We start from the raw sequence: 14,213 nt of genomic DNA on the forward strand, positions 1-14,213 counted from the left end.
ACATTTTGTGCAGTTTATCTCAGAACAGTAACCGTTTAAAGATTGTGCTTTGTTGATTGAGGTGTAACTGGATGTTTAATAGCATACTCAGGCAAAATCTCTGCTGAACAACCTCTGCGGTCCTGGAAAACTAATTTTATATTGCTAGAAAGTCAAATAGTAACGAAACACAAATAAATTTTAAAATACTTTAAAAGTTTGTCGATCTTTTAGTTTTGACCATAATTCCATGTGTACGGCTAAATCTTTATTTCACTCTCTGTGAGATTAATTAAAAGTGACAGATAATCAGTGTATTGTCCTTAGTTTGCTGTTTTTAAATATTTCAGTATTTAGCTGCTGAGCTTGCTTGATGACTTCATTGTCATTGTTTAATGGAGATCCTGACAGCTGATACTGTAATGAAATTAACAAGAGGAAAAGTGAAATCCATGCTATACAGATCACTGAATCTCTGTGAGCCTCTTTCTAGTGGTAGTGGCGAATGCTATCATCTTATTTGGACCACTAAAGTCCACTCCATAATTTCTCATAGTGACAGTGAATATAAATTGTTAATACAATATATTTACTTTTTTCTGTATAGTATACATCTGTATACTATATATGTTATATTATTAAAAGTTTACTGAAATTATTGATTATGAAAATGTATGATGCTATATAGTAACCAAATTAGCATTTAATTGTCAATGTACTGGCTGATACCCAATGATACAATTTAAAACCATTACCATTATACCATGGTTCAACTTGGCAAGCACAGGAGCATGCATAATTCTGAAATCTCTTTCTGAAAACATTTTCTAGGATTATGGACTGAACTCTGAAGCATTCAAGGAAATGGTGAATGGCTGTCCAAAAGCTGTCCTGGAATTAACGGTTAACTGCTGTAGGGTATGAAGTACTTCTGACTTACCATCATTCTTTCTACAAGGTTCACTAACTCTGGTCTTGGTCACATTGCATAGATCCTTGAATGTAGTAGGAACTATATCACAACAAAATCAAGAAACCATTCTTTTTCAATATAATGGTCCTTCCAGAGAGGAGTCAAATTTTGATGCATGTGGAAACAAATGATATTCTAGATAGTTTGGTTAACATCTGAAAGGGAACATTAATTAAATATTTCAGATGGGGTATGTTGTCAAAATCAGCATCATAAATAGAATAGATTGCACAATGGCTCAGTGGTTAGTATTGCTGCCTATCAATGCAGGGATCTGGGTTCGATTACACCCTTGGGGGACTGTCTGTGTGGAGATTGCACATTTTGCCTGTGTCTGCGTGGGTTTCCTCCAGGTGCTCTAGTTTCCTCTCACAGTGCAAAGATGTGCTGGTTAGGTGGATTGGCTAATCTAAATTGTCTGTATTGACTAGGGATGCGCAGGTCAGGTGGGTTAGCCATGATAAAAGCCTCATGAGGGATTATGGGGATGGAGTGGGTCAGGGTGGAATGCTCTTTGGAGGGTCAATGCAGATTTGATGGGCTGAATGTCTTCCTTCTGCACTGTGGGATTCTAACGTCCCTTTAAAGTTCTCTTCTTTTACTACATAGACTGTGAAGGCAAAAGGGTAAAACAGAAGTATTAGCTCTTGTAAAAACAGCAGCAAAACTCCATATGAGCCATTTGTTCTGTTATCACTAATCTCACAGAATAATTCTAACTCTAACTCCTAACCTCTTTTTAGTGAAACCCTTAGTGTCATGGCCAATCTGTCACGGCAGCAAATGGTAAAATGTTGATAAACTTCAAGACAGCAGCAAGAGAGGAGATGGGGAGTAAGTTGAAGCCGAGGTGCAGAGACCTGGGTTTAACATCTGCAAGCTTTGGAGAGCTTTGGGGGGAAAGAACAATCAAACAGTGAGATTGCAAGAAAATTGTTGTTCAACTGGGTTGTGAGCAACTATTGTTAAGAAAAGATGTATACTGGTATTAATAATGATTTTTTTAAAAGTCCAACAAATTGCAACTATTCAGTAATTGTCACCTCTTAATTAGTATTGCTAAAATAATGGTACTAAACTGACTGGAGGGTTTGTTAATTATAAATTAGTTTAATTTGTAAATTACTTGACACACAATAAAGATGGCAAGCCATGTGATGCACTACTATGGCAGCGTGTGGGAGTCTCTAGATGCCATTGTGATCTAGGACAAGCATGTCTGTATTAAGTGCCTGCTGCGACAGGAATTTCACTCAAAGTCAGTGGACTGGAGAACAATTTGTGGCTACTGTGGCACATCATGAAGGGGGAAGTTACCTGGACACTCTGTTCCAGGAGACAATTCCAGCTGTTAGGATTCAATATATTAGGGGTCAACTGATTTGGTCAATGATCAGTGTATGACTATGAGTAGGGCAGGTAAGAGACCAGAGGGCAGGTATGAATGAAGCTATCATCAACATGTCATGGCTGGACTTCATATTCCTTACAGACAAAGTGTCAGAACTGAGTGAGGTGACTGGAACTGGAAGGAAAGGACAGAGATGTAGCATATATCAATGCTGTGAATGTATTCAAAATGAATCTGGGTCTGTGGTCCTCCCAATGAAAAACATGGCAACAATTAGAGTCATAGATATGTACAGACTCCAGGGAAAAGACCTTATCTATTTATCCTATCCATGCCCCTCATGATTTTATAAACTTCTATAAGGTTACCCCTCAGCCTTCGATGCTCCAGGGGAAACAGCCACAGTCTATTCAGCCTCTCCCTATAACTCAAGCCCTCCAACCCTTGTAAATCTTATCTGAACCCTTTCAAGTTTCACAATATCCTTCCTATAGGAGGGAGACCAGAATTGCCACAATATTCTAATAGTGGCCTAATCAATGTTCTGTACAGTTACAACATGACCTCCAAACTTCTGTACTCAATGCACTGACCAATAAAGGCAAGCATACCAAACGTCTTCTTCATTATCCTGTCTACCTGCGGTTCTACTTTCAAGGAACTATGAACCAGCACTCCAAGGTCTCTTTGTTAAGTGTTTAAGTCTTGCCCTGATTTGCCTTTCCAAAACGCAGCACCTCACATTTATCTAAATTAAACTTCATCTGCTACTCCTCGGCCCATTGGCCCATCTGATCAAGATCCCGTTGTACTCTGAGGTACACTGTCCACTGCACCTCCACTTTTGGTGTCATCTGTAAATTTACGAAACTATATCTATATTCCCATCTAAAGAATTTATTATAAATGACAAAAAGCAGTGGATCCAGCATCAATCCTTGTGGCACACCACTGGTCACAAGCCTCCAGTCTGAAAAGCAACCTTCCACCACCACCCTCTGTCTTCTACCTTAGAGCCAGTTCTGTATCCAAATGGCTCATTCCCCCTGTGTTCAATGTGATCTAACTTTGCTAACCAGTCTACCATGAGGAACCTTGTTGAGTGCTCTACTGAAGTCCACATAGATACATTCCATCACTTTGCCCTCATCAATCCTCTTTGTTACTTCTTCAAAAAACTCTCAAGTTAGTCAGACATGATTTCCCACCCACAAAACCATGTTGACTATCCATAATCAGTCCATGCCTTTCCAAATATATGTCAATCCTTCCCTCAGGATTCCCTCCAACAATGTGTCCACCACCGATGTCAGACTCATCAGTCTATAGTTCCCTGCCTTTTCATTGGGGAGAAAGTGAGGTCTGCAGACGCTGGAGATCAAAGCTGAAACTTTATTGCTGGAACAGCACAGCAGGTCAGGCAGCATCTAGGGAACAGAAGATTCGACGTTTCGGGCACATGCCCTTCTTCAGGAATGAGCAGAGAGTGTTCAGCAGGAGAAGATAAAAGGTAGGGAGGAGGGACTTGGAGGAGGGGCGTTGGAAATGTGATAGGTGGAAAGAGGTCAAGGTGAGGGTGATAGGTCGAAGTAGGGTGGAGGCGGAGAGGTCAAGAAGAAGACTGCAGGTCAGGAAGGCGGTGCCGGACTGGAGGGATTCGGCTGAGACAAGGTGGGGGGAGGGGGGATGAAGAAACTGGTGAAGTCCAAGTTCATCTCCTGTGGTTGGAGGGTTCCCAGTCGGAAGATAAGACGCTCCTCCTCCGACCGTCGTGTTGTTGTGGTTTGGCGGTGGATGAGTCCAATGACCTGCATATCCTCAGTGGAGTGGGAGGGGGAGTTGAAATGCTGTGCTACAGGGTGATTGGGTTGGTTCGTCCGGGTGGCCCAGAGGTGCTCTCTGAATCGCTCCGCAAGTAGGCGGCCTGTCTCCCCAATATAGAGGAGGCCACACCGGCTGCAGCGGATGCAGTAGATAATGTGGGTGGAGGTGCAGGTGAATCTGTGGCGGATATGGAAGTTTCCTTTGGGGCCTTGGAGAGAAGTGAGGGGGGAGGTGTGGGCGCAAGTGTTGCACCTCCTGCGGTTGCAAGGGAAGGTGCCGGGAGTGGAGGTTGGGTTGGTGGGGGGTATGGATCTGACAAGGGAGTCGCGGAGGGAGTGGTCTCTACGGAAAGCTGATAGAGGAGGGGAGGGAAATATATCCTTGGTGGTGGGGTCCGTTTGGAGGTGGCGGAAGTGACGGCGGATGATGCGCTGTACATGGAGATTGGTGGGGTGGTAGGTGAGGACCAGTGGGGTTCTGTCCTGGTGGCGGTTGGAGGGGCGGGGCTCAAGGGCGGAGGAGCGGGAAGTGGAGGAGATGCGGTGGAGGGCATCGTCGATCACGTCGGGGGGGAAATTGCGGTCCTTGAAGAAGGAGGCCGTCTGTGTTGTGCGTATTTTGAACTGGTCCTCCTGGGAGCAGATGCGGCGGAGACGAAGGAATTGGGAGAATGGGATGGCGTTTTTACAGGGGGCGGGGTGGGAGGAGGTGTAGTCCAGGTAGCTGTGGGAGTCGGTCGGTTTGTAGTAGATGTCCGTGTTGATTCGGTCGTCTGAGATAGAAACAGAAAGGTCTAGGAAGGGGAGGGAGGAGTCCGAGACTGTCCAGGTGAATTTGAGGTCGGGGTGGAAGGTGTTAGTGTAGTGGATGAACTGTTCAACCTCCTCATGGGAGCACGAGGTAGCGCCGATACAGTCATCAATGTAGCGGAGGAAAAGATGGGGGTGGGGCCAGTGTAGTTGCGGAAGATGGATTGTTCCACATACCCTACGAAGAGGCAGGCATAGCTGGGGCCCATGCGGGTGCCCATGGCTACTCCTTTTGTTTGGAGAAAGTGGGAGGATTGGAAAGAAAAGTTGTTCAGGGTGAGGACCAGTTCAGTCAGTCGAAGGAGGGTGTCGGTGGAAGGGTACTGGGTGGTACGGCGGGAAAGGAAGAAGCGGAGTGCTTTGAGTCCTTCGTGATGGGGGATGGAGGTGTACAGGGACTGGATGTCCATGGTGAAGATGAGGCGTTGGGGACCGGGGAAGCGGAAATCCTGGAGGAGGTGGAGGGCGTGGGTGGTGTCACGGACGTAGGTGGGGAGTTCTTGGACTAATGGGGACAGGACCGTGTCGAGGTAGGAGGAGATGAGTTCGGTGGGGCAGGAGCAGGCTGAGACGATGGGTCGTCCGGGGCAGTCAGGTTTGTGGATTTTGGGCAGGAGGTAGAAACGGGCGGTTCGGGGTTGTGGTACTATGAGGTTGGAGGCGGTGGATGGGAGGTCCCCTGAGGTGATGAGGTTATGGATGGTCTGGGAGATGATGGTTTGGTGGTGGGGTCATGGTCAAGGGGGCAGTAGGAGGAGGTATCTGCGAGCTGGCGTTTGGCCTCAAGTTTCTTAAATAATGACATGATGTTAGCCAAGCTCCAGTCTTCCAGCACCTCACCTGTGGCTTCCAATGATCCAAATATCTCAGCATAGGGTCCTGCAATTACTTCCCTGGCTTCCCACAGAGTTCTAGGGTACACCTGATCAGGTCCTGGGGATTTATTCACCTTTATGCATTTTAAGGCATCCAGCGCTGCATCCTCTATAATATGGACATTTTTCAAGATGTTGCCATCTACTTCCCCACATTCTCTACAGTACACACTGATGCAAAATACTTAGGGGGTGGTCCCAGGAATGAAAAGCTTAACATATGAGGAATATTTGAGGACTCTGGGTCTATACTCAATGGAGTTTAGAAGGATGAGGGGGGAATCTAATTGAAACATACAGATTATTGAATGGCCTGGGGAGAGTGGATGTTGGGAAGATGTTTCCATTGGTAGGAGAGACTAGGACTCGAGGGAACAGCATTAGAGTAAAGGGAAGACCTTTTCAAATGGAGGTAAGGAGAAACGTCTTCAGCCAGAGAGTGATTAATCTATGGAATTCATTGCCACAGAAAGCTATGGAGGCCAGGTCATTGAATATATTTAAGACTGAGATGGATAGTTCTTGAGTATTAGGGGTCACTGGGAGAAAGCGGGAGAAAGGGTTGAGAAACATATCAGCCAGGATTGAATGATGGAGCAGACTTGATAGGCAGAATGGCCTAATTTTTGCTCGTATGTCTTATGGTCTTATGATGGACTTCATCCTAATATCTTAAAGGAGGTGGCTAATGAAGCAGTTGTATTGGCATTAATTTTCAAAAATTCACAATATCCTTGAAATCCTCTATCAGACTGAAAAGGAGCAAATATGATGTATCTATTCAAAAAGGGAGGATAACAGAAATCAGGAAAGTATAGACCAGTTAACTTACCAGGGAGAACATTACAATCAATAATACAGGAGTTGGGCACTTAGAAAAAAGTCTTAAGTAAAGAATCTGCAAATTATTGTGAAAATTAAATTATTTTTGACTGACTTCTGGAGTTCTCTGAAGAAGTAGTTGCTATGTGGATCAGGGTATGGTTTTGACATATTGTACTTGAATTTTCAGAAAGCATTCAATAAGATGTCATGTAAAAGGTGGTTATGCAAGTAGAAGCACATGGTGAATGGGGTAATGTAATAACATTGATTGAAGATTGGCTGGTTAGCAGAAAACAGTGAGAAGGTATACATTGGTCTTTGTTTTTCAGCAGGAAATGAGAAGAAGGGTCCTGCTGGAATTTGAGGCCTCAATGTTTTGTTTTCAATTTATTTGATTGATTTAAATGAGGGGAGAAGAAAAGAGTAAGCAGTCTGATGACCAGAGTAAGCTATTTATTTCAAGTATAATTCCACAGTGTAAGAGTAAAAAAGTGGTGTTTTTTATGCCAATACAGGCATATTCTAATTTTTATTTGTGTATTCTCAGTTTAGCTATAGAGTGAGTGCTTTTTCCTATAAAATAAAAAAAAATAAGATGTACCCAAACAGGAAGAATCCACCAAACATATTTTCTGCTTTTGCCCCATAGATTGATGCCTTCAAGAGACCGTCCTTCCTTGAATTACTGGACCAACTTGAGGATGTGGCTGAAAGCTTGGAGCCAAATGAGGACAATGAGATCCTTGTATGAATTTGTCAGTGTTTGACTCTGCCACAAGGCCTTACTTGGTTGATAGCAACCACTGTTATCTTTGTACAGTGTATTAACAAAGAGAAGATAAAATGGATCTTTGAATGTGGGACTTAAATATGTATTAGAAAAAGCTTATTCACACGTGATAGTGAAAAGACACACTCCATTGCCTAAACACATCAGTTTGTTGATCATATGGGAGTGGCACAATTTGGACTTTGAGTTATAAAGTTAAATCAGCTATATTAATTCAGCCATCTGTTATACTCTCAACTGACTTTTATTTCCACAAATGGAGATTAAATTGGGAAGAGATGTATAATGGATGGCTGATTTGATATCGTCCCATTTTTCATTGTTACTCAAATTCCAGATTATCCCACCCTCATTAAACAGAATTCAAGGTTTTAACTTTCAGCATTTGTTGGAAAACTGCCATTACGACTCTGTATCTGGGTTACTAGGCAGATAAGTGTTTTCGTTCAATCCATTATATTTGATGGACTGTACATCATGAAAACTGTTCTCACAGGCAACGCAACTTCTGTGAAACTAGAGCTGTAAATTTTACCAAGAGTCCATTCAGTGAAACACCCTTTCATTAGTGAATTTCTTCTGTAATGCTTTTCAGTATTTTTTAAATTGCCTCATGCTAAACATATTTTCTGTAAGTTGCTTATGTTGAATAATTTAAAAGAAACATTAGAGAAAGAAAAACGATCGCACATTAAATTTGTATAAGCAATGTTTTTGAATTTTTATTTTTCCTGCAAGACAAGTGACTTCCAAAGATTAGCAGTAATGTTCGATGAACTCAACTTGGTTCATCTCAATTGTCACCCATCAAACACCAAGATCAGTTTTAATCTATAGAAGTGCCTCACCACATATCACGTAGGAGAAAGATACAGTAATATTGATCTGAATTCTTAAAAGGTGTATCCCTCAATTGACTGGAAATTCAGTCTAAGGCTCAGTAAAGCCAGTTCTGGTAAACTTTCTCCAGAATAGGAAATTCCTCCTGCATTCACTTTTATTGGTCCTTCAATGACATTATACCAGCCTTACCAATAATGCCTCATATTTACTGTACCGCATTCACCGAAGAAGGCAGCATTGTGTCCCCAGTAAATGTCAAAAGTGAACAGAAGCCAAGAATTACATTTTTTTTAAAAAGGCTGACTCATTGTGATTAAGTCTAACTTAAAGTGTCATTCTAGTGTATATAATTGCAATTATTACCCTCTGATAAATAATATTTTGATAACTAATTGTAAAAAAATTGAGTTTTAACTTAGTGAGCACACTTTATCAAGTACTATAAGTACTGTTCATACCGATAAATAATCAAAAAGTATTTAGTATCTATTCCTTTAATGAATTAATTACTCATTAACGTAAAAATAAACCTGATTATTCAACGTTCTGTTGGAAAAGAAAAGGGTAAGTTGGATATAGCAACTCCTTTGATTGTTCACTTATTAAGAACTTGCATTTATATAGTGCCTTTCACTTCCAAAGGATGTCTGAGAATACTTTACAGCCAACTATTGAAGTCTAGTCATTGTTGTAATGTAGGAAACTCAACAAGCTTGCACATAGCAAGTTCATACAGAGATAGTGGGTAGAAATTTAACGGCCTGTGTAGATAAGCTCAGGTGCTTGTGGGCATGGAATATCATGAACTTGGAAGACGTCACTGATTCCTGAGTAACATGTTTAGATTTTCAAAGGGAGGGGTTGTGTGACAGGCGCTGGCAATCCACAAACCTCAAATTAGTTGGTTAATGCAACTAATAATAGTGTGGAACATAATAGATAGAAATTTTCAAATGGCCAGCGTGGGAAGCATGGAGTGTATAGGGCATTTTTTGAGTATAACTATGGGGAACACATTGAAGAGGTATTAGTACCAGCACTGCAGTGCAAACATGTTGCACAAAAGGGGGAAGAGTTCAAGCTCAGTTTCTCATAAATTGGCACAGGATTACCTTGCTAGAGCTGAGGGGCTTGGTTTTGTGAGGAAAGTGTGTTTGGACTCTTGACAGGAATGTATAGCACCTGAAGTGATGCCTGCTTTTCTGACCTGTTGGAGTTCTTCTGCTGAATGGAGGGATGAGGGCAGCTCTCCTGTCTGCCATAGCCTCGATCAGACCCACTAAAGTTGGCATCGGAAGTACATAAGGTTCCCCCCAGTTGCGTGCTGAACTCACCTCTGGTCCAATTAGCAATATTTGAGAATGGTTTCACATCACTGCTACTACTGTGATGTGGTGTCAGGAGCTGGGAATATTCCATGTGTCACTTTCCTGACTCTTGGCTGAAAATTTGTCCCAATTAGACCATTTGTCTTTATTTTCGGAGGAGAATATTGGTCAAGGGATATATATCGGCAAGGAAACCAATTAAAAGGCAATACTGAAATCAAATTGATGTTTAGACAAGCAAGGTGTAGGTTTGGTTCTTGATCTGTGCTACGTTTGCTAATATCACTTAGTTGCTGCAGCTATTTGTATCATTACCCTGTGAACTGTGGATGTACTGGAAAGTAGATAAAATGTAAAGATAGACATGAAAACAGTCATAACATTTTTTTCAATTACTAGTAGCTGGGCTAAAATATAAAGGGAGAAATGGTGTTTAAATTCTCCTTTAGTTCTCTTAAGCTACATCTTGGAATTGTAAAACACAATTCAGAATACTTCAATACAGTGGTGAAAATCTTTGCAGTTTATAACTAAATTTTGAATGCTATATGCCACTTTTGATGTGCATATTGTTTAGGATAGAACTGTTATCATTTTTTTCCTTTGATTCATTTTAACCTTTGCTACTGCTGGTTTGGGGAAGATGGGGGTGATGCATCTATTATATTTATTGATGAATTGATGCTACAGTTTTCATTGCTGACCTTTTTCAAGTTCAATCTTTGGAGTAGGTGAACAGCGAAACAGTTATTGCAGTTTCTTGCATGACTCTGAAGGTGATTTGACACTTTTATTACTGAACTATTTCCCTCGTGCTATCTGCCATAGAACAAGCACAAATGAAGCATTTTAAAGTGTTTCTCGTGTTAACTATAAAATAGATTTATAGTATTTAATATTGTATGATTGTAAAGTAGATTTGTAATATGAATTGCACTAGTATAATGTAGAATATGAAACTGGAGGGTATGTAGCATATTTCTTAATTTCCAGTGTTTTCTGTATAAATTGGTCAATCTATTTTGATGTTGTAATGCTTGGAAATTTATGTGATATCATTGGCAGTTCCAAATGCAATTAAATTCATCTTCTTTGTATCAGAAATTTTTGACCAGAAACCTTAAGTTGGAACTTCCCAATGAGTACCTCTGGGCTTTTCTTGAATTATAGAAATGAAACAAAACTAACCATTTGGGCAAAATTTAGTTGATACATTGTCTCAAAGGCTGCCAAATATGGCAGGGCTTGTCTCACTCCTCATTGTTACAATTTCTTAGTTAAGATTGAGCTGTCTGGGTGATTTATTGAATAGAGCTTATGCTCTTTTTCTCTCAGGAAGGTAAGGAAGTTCAAAAAAACTTTCAGGCTAGAGACAATTAGAGTCGCTATCATTTCTCCAAAGTTGCTGAGCATCAATCAAGTCCCAGGAATATGTTTCTTGCCAGCTGCCTTGTTGGGGTAACTCTTACCAAATAGGACCATCCTTTTTAAACAAAACAATACTTTAATGACTATTGAAACAGTACAATTAAAATGTGTAGGGAGTTTTTTTGAATGAAATCATTAAGGGCCATGAGACCTATTAGAAACTAGTTTAAAATTTCAACTATGAAATGTGGTTGAACAAGTAAGGTACTACATTGCAGTAGTTTTTGTGTATGCATGATTTAATTGCAAAGGTGTATTTGACTTGCTGGTTCACTATGAATCCCAATAAGTCATTCTTTATGATCCTTGTTCACAATGCTTACTCTCATCTGTTTTCTGTTACATTTGTTTGTACCTAAGCATTGTATATAATGTACAGTACAATTATGGACTGATACTGTGTAAATAATATGTGAATGCTTACACAAAGCATGTTGTTTAATCAATACCTGCTGGTTATAGAAGGTGCTAAAATGTTGAAAACAATTGTGCAGGATTGAACAGCGTCAAGCAGCTGCTGTTTGCCTTGCATTTGACTTTTCCAATTGAAAACTTGAGCTAGCTGTTATTTAATACTAAAAACATTTATTGATACATATTTTGTTAAAATGGATGTTACTTTACTGTCTCAACTATCTTTTTTAACTTTCAGTATCTAGATTTGTTCTGGACTGTTAGGGTTGCTCACTCCATCAACACATATAATCTTTTTAAAAATAATAAAGTTAAAATGAAAGAAATTATAGGTTCTGTATGTTCTATTTATTTATTGATTGATTGAAAGAACAAATGTATTTATGACAATCAGTGCATAGTTTTAGTAAAACCTGGTTTATGTTCGTAATAACTTTGAAAATATAGCCAACAGAAGTTCCAGTACTGTTGCAGTTATTTCCATGGGGCAGGGTTCATTCCAATAAATAGTGGTTGCAGTCCATTTTCTAGTCAATAACACTTGTATTTATAGAAGCACCCCTCATACAGTAATTGATTAAATGCTCGTCACATGATCACAGTCAGCCAAACATTGATACTGAATCAGAGAAGACGAAAAGCCTAAAGAAAAATGTAGACTTGAAGAAGGAGAGAAATGTTTGGTGAAAAGAACTCCAAAGCTTAGTTCTGATACAATGGTGTGACCTGTAGGGCTTAGTACACCACTCCTGTTGCTAATTGAAATAGATGTTGTCTTTCCTGTAAATCCTGATCAACAATCCCTTTTATTGAATTTGAACTGTGTGACCATTTCATTTAAATGCACAGGTCCAGTTGAGGTTGGCAGCCTGCCTCCCAGAGGCTGCTGACCCAATCAGAGGGTAGTGTCACTGAGAGAAGTGGTTCCTTCTAAGGCTACAGGAAGAAGAGAGAGTATGTGCATACTCAGGGACCCTCTATGAACAGACAGGTTCTTTCATTCAAAGTGCCTGGTCAGGTAGTCAGGCCTTTGAGAAATAGATGGGTAGGCATTTGGTTGACACAGTCATGGAAGTGGCTGTTGTCATCAGAAACATTTCTCATGGGCCATGAAGTGACCAAAAACTAAGGACTTCTTCCCTAGAAAGCTGCATGTCTCCATGTTTGGTGGCCATGTTTGGTGACTGTTGGTGGCAGTCTGAAATGGCTCTTCATTTTTCTCATTTTCTCTCTACCTTGAGTCAGATAGCTGTACCCCTAAGCCTCTTGCCTCTGAGCATATCGCATGGTGGCATTAGGGTCCCCATTCACAAGGTCTTCCTCTGCCAGCCCATCATTATACCATAAACTAATTTTGTTTCTGATTTACAGCATCCACAGTTCTTTGGTTCTTTTTGTCCATCAATTTACCTGCTGTCTAAAGTATATTGCTGCTGTTCTGGTCATCTTTCAAAGAATCAAACTACTGATACAGACAATTAGGTTCTAATGAAAATTGGTCAGTTTCCCTATAAAACAGGAACTGATATCTTTCAGCCTATAGTTTTGCAACCATAGGAACCTTGAGCGTCCAGTGAGAATGTACATTCTTTTGAGATGCAAAGCAATTGGGGAGCTGCTGCCTCACAGCACCAGAGACCCGGGTTCAATTCCCGCCTCAGGCGACTGACTGTGTGGAGTTTGCACGTTCTCCCCGTGTCTGCGTGGGTTTCCTCCGGGTGCTCCGGTTTCCTCCCACAGTCCAAAGATGTGCAGGTCAGGTGAATTGGCCATGCTAAATTGCCCGTAGTGTTAGGTAAGGGGTAAATGTAGGGGTATGGGTGGATTACGCTTCGGCGGGTCGGTGTGGACTTGTTGGGCCGAAGGGCCTATTTCCACACTGTAATGTAATGTAATCTAATCTAATCCAAAGTCACAAGCACATTCTGTTGAAACACCATCTAAAGGAAACTGGAAAAGAATCAAGAAATCCAACTCAAAGTAAAATTGCTGAAGTATGCAGATTGGATTCATAGAATTCCTAGAGTGTGGAAAACAGGTCATTTGGCCCAAAAAGTCCACACCAACCAAAGAGTATCCCACCCAGACCTATTTCCCATCCCTGTTATTTTTCATTTCCCCTGACTAATGCACCTAACCCACACATCCCTGAACACTATGGGCAATTTAGTATGGCCGTTTCACCTAATCTGCACATCAGGTTTGCTGGCATTGGCCAGTGTGATTGCCTTGTTTGTTGACCTGGTCAGGCTTCACTCCATATAAGGGTTCAAGAGCAATGAGCAAGACCACAGATGACAGAGCTGGTTAGCTCAGTCAGGCTTCACCCTTCACACTGCAAATGTTTACAAAAAGGGTGGCTTGTTATGAATGCAAAATAGTTTCCAAAGCTGACCTGCCTAATAGGTTCTGAGAACTTCATACAGAACCTGTAACTTGTTATCAGGAAACTGATTTTTCCCTCCTGTCCAATTCAGTTCCCTCACTCAGCCTTCTTAAAGCTCTAGTCAGGTTAAGAAGAGTCCATCTGTTGTCAAATTTGAAATAAAGCTGTCAATGTCCACTCTGTGGCCTCACTCTGTGGGCCCCTAGATTCATTGGTCACTTAAGGGCCTTAGGTGGTTGAAGGGTTAAAGTTACGCCAGTGATGGGTAGGTGGCAAACATAGCACCTCATTATGGTACATTCCCACTCCTATGGTCAGGAGGCATAAAATTCCACATCTTTTCTTTCTTTGGATCAGTTCATTTGAGCTCATCCAACTGGACAAAAAT

General features: G+C 41.1%; 1 protein-coding gene across 4 annotated transcripts in view; it reads left to right on the forward strand.

The window, feature by feature from the left end:
* Positions 1–11,761, forward strand: part of LOC122564765 (dual specificity testis-specific protein kinase 2) — a 103,771-nt gene extending 92,010 nt beyond the window's left edge. For all 4 annotated transcript variants that reach the window (XM_087998502.1, XM_043719953.2, XM_043719952.2 and 1 more), the window contains exons 8-9: positions 811–897; positions 7,286–11,761. In XM_087998502.1, the coding sequence (XP_087854628.1) occupies positions 811–897; positions 7,286–7,387 (189 nt within the window). In that variant the 3' untranslated portion in view covers positions 7,388–11,761. The remainder of the gene's footprint in view (positions 1–810; positions 898–7,285) is intronic.
* The last annotated feature ends 2,452 nt before the right edge of the window (positions 11,762–14,213 follow it).

This window comes from Chiloscyllium plagiosum, unplaced genomic scaffold (genome assembly GCF_037043375.1).
Source record: "Chiloscyllium plagiosum isolate Xiang-an unplaced genomic scaffold, Cpla_swu_hap1 HiC_scaffold_21, whole genome shotgun sequence".
In the NCBI taxonomy this organism is placed as follows: Eukaryota; Metazoa; Chordata; class Chondrichthyes; order Orectolobiformes; family Hemiscylliidae; genus Chiloscyllium; species Chiloscyllium plagiosum.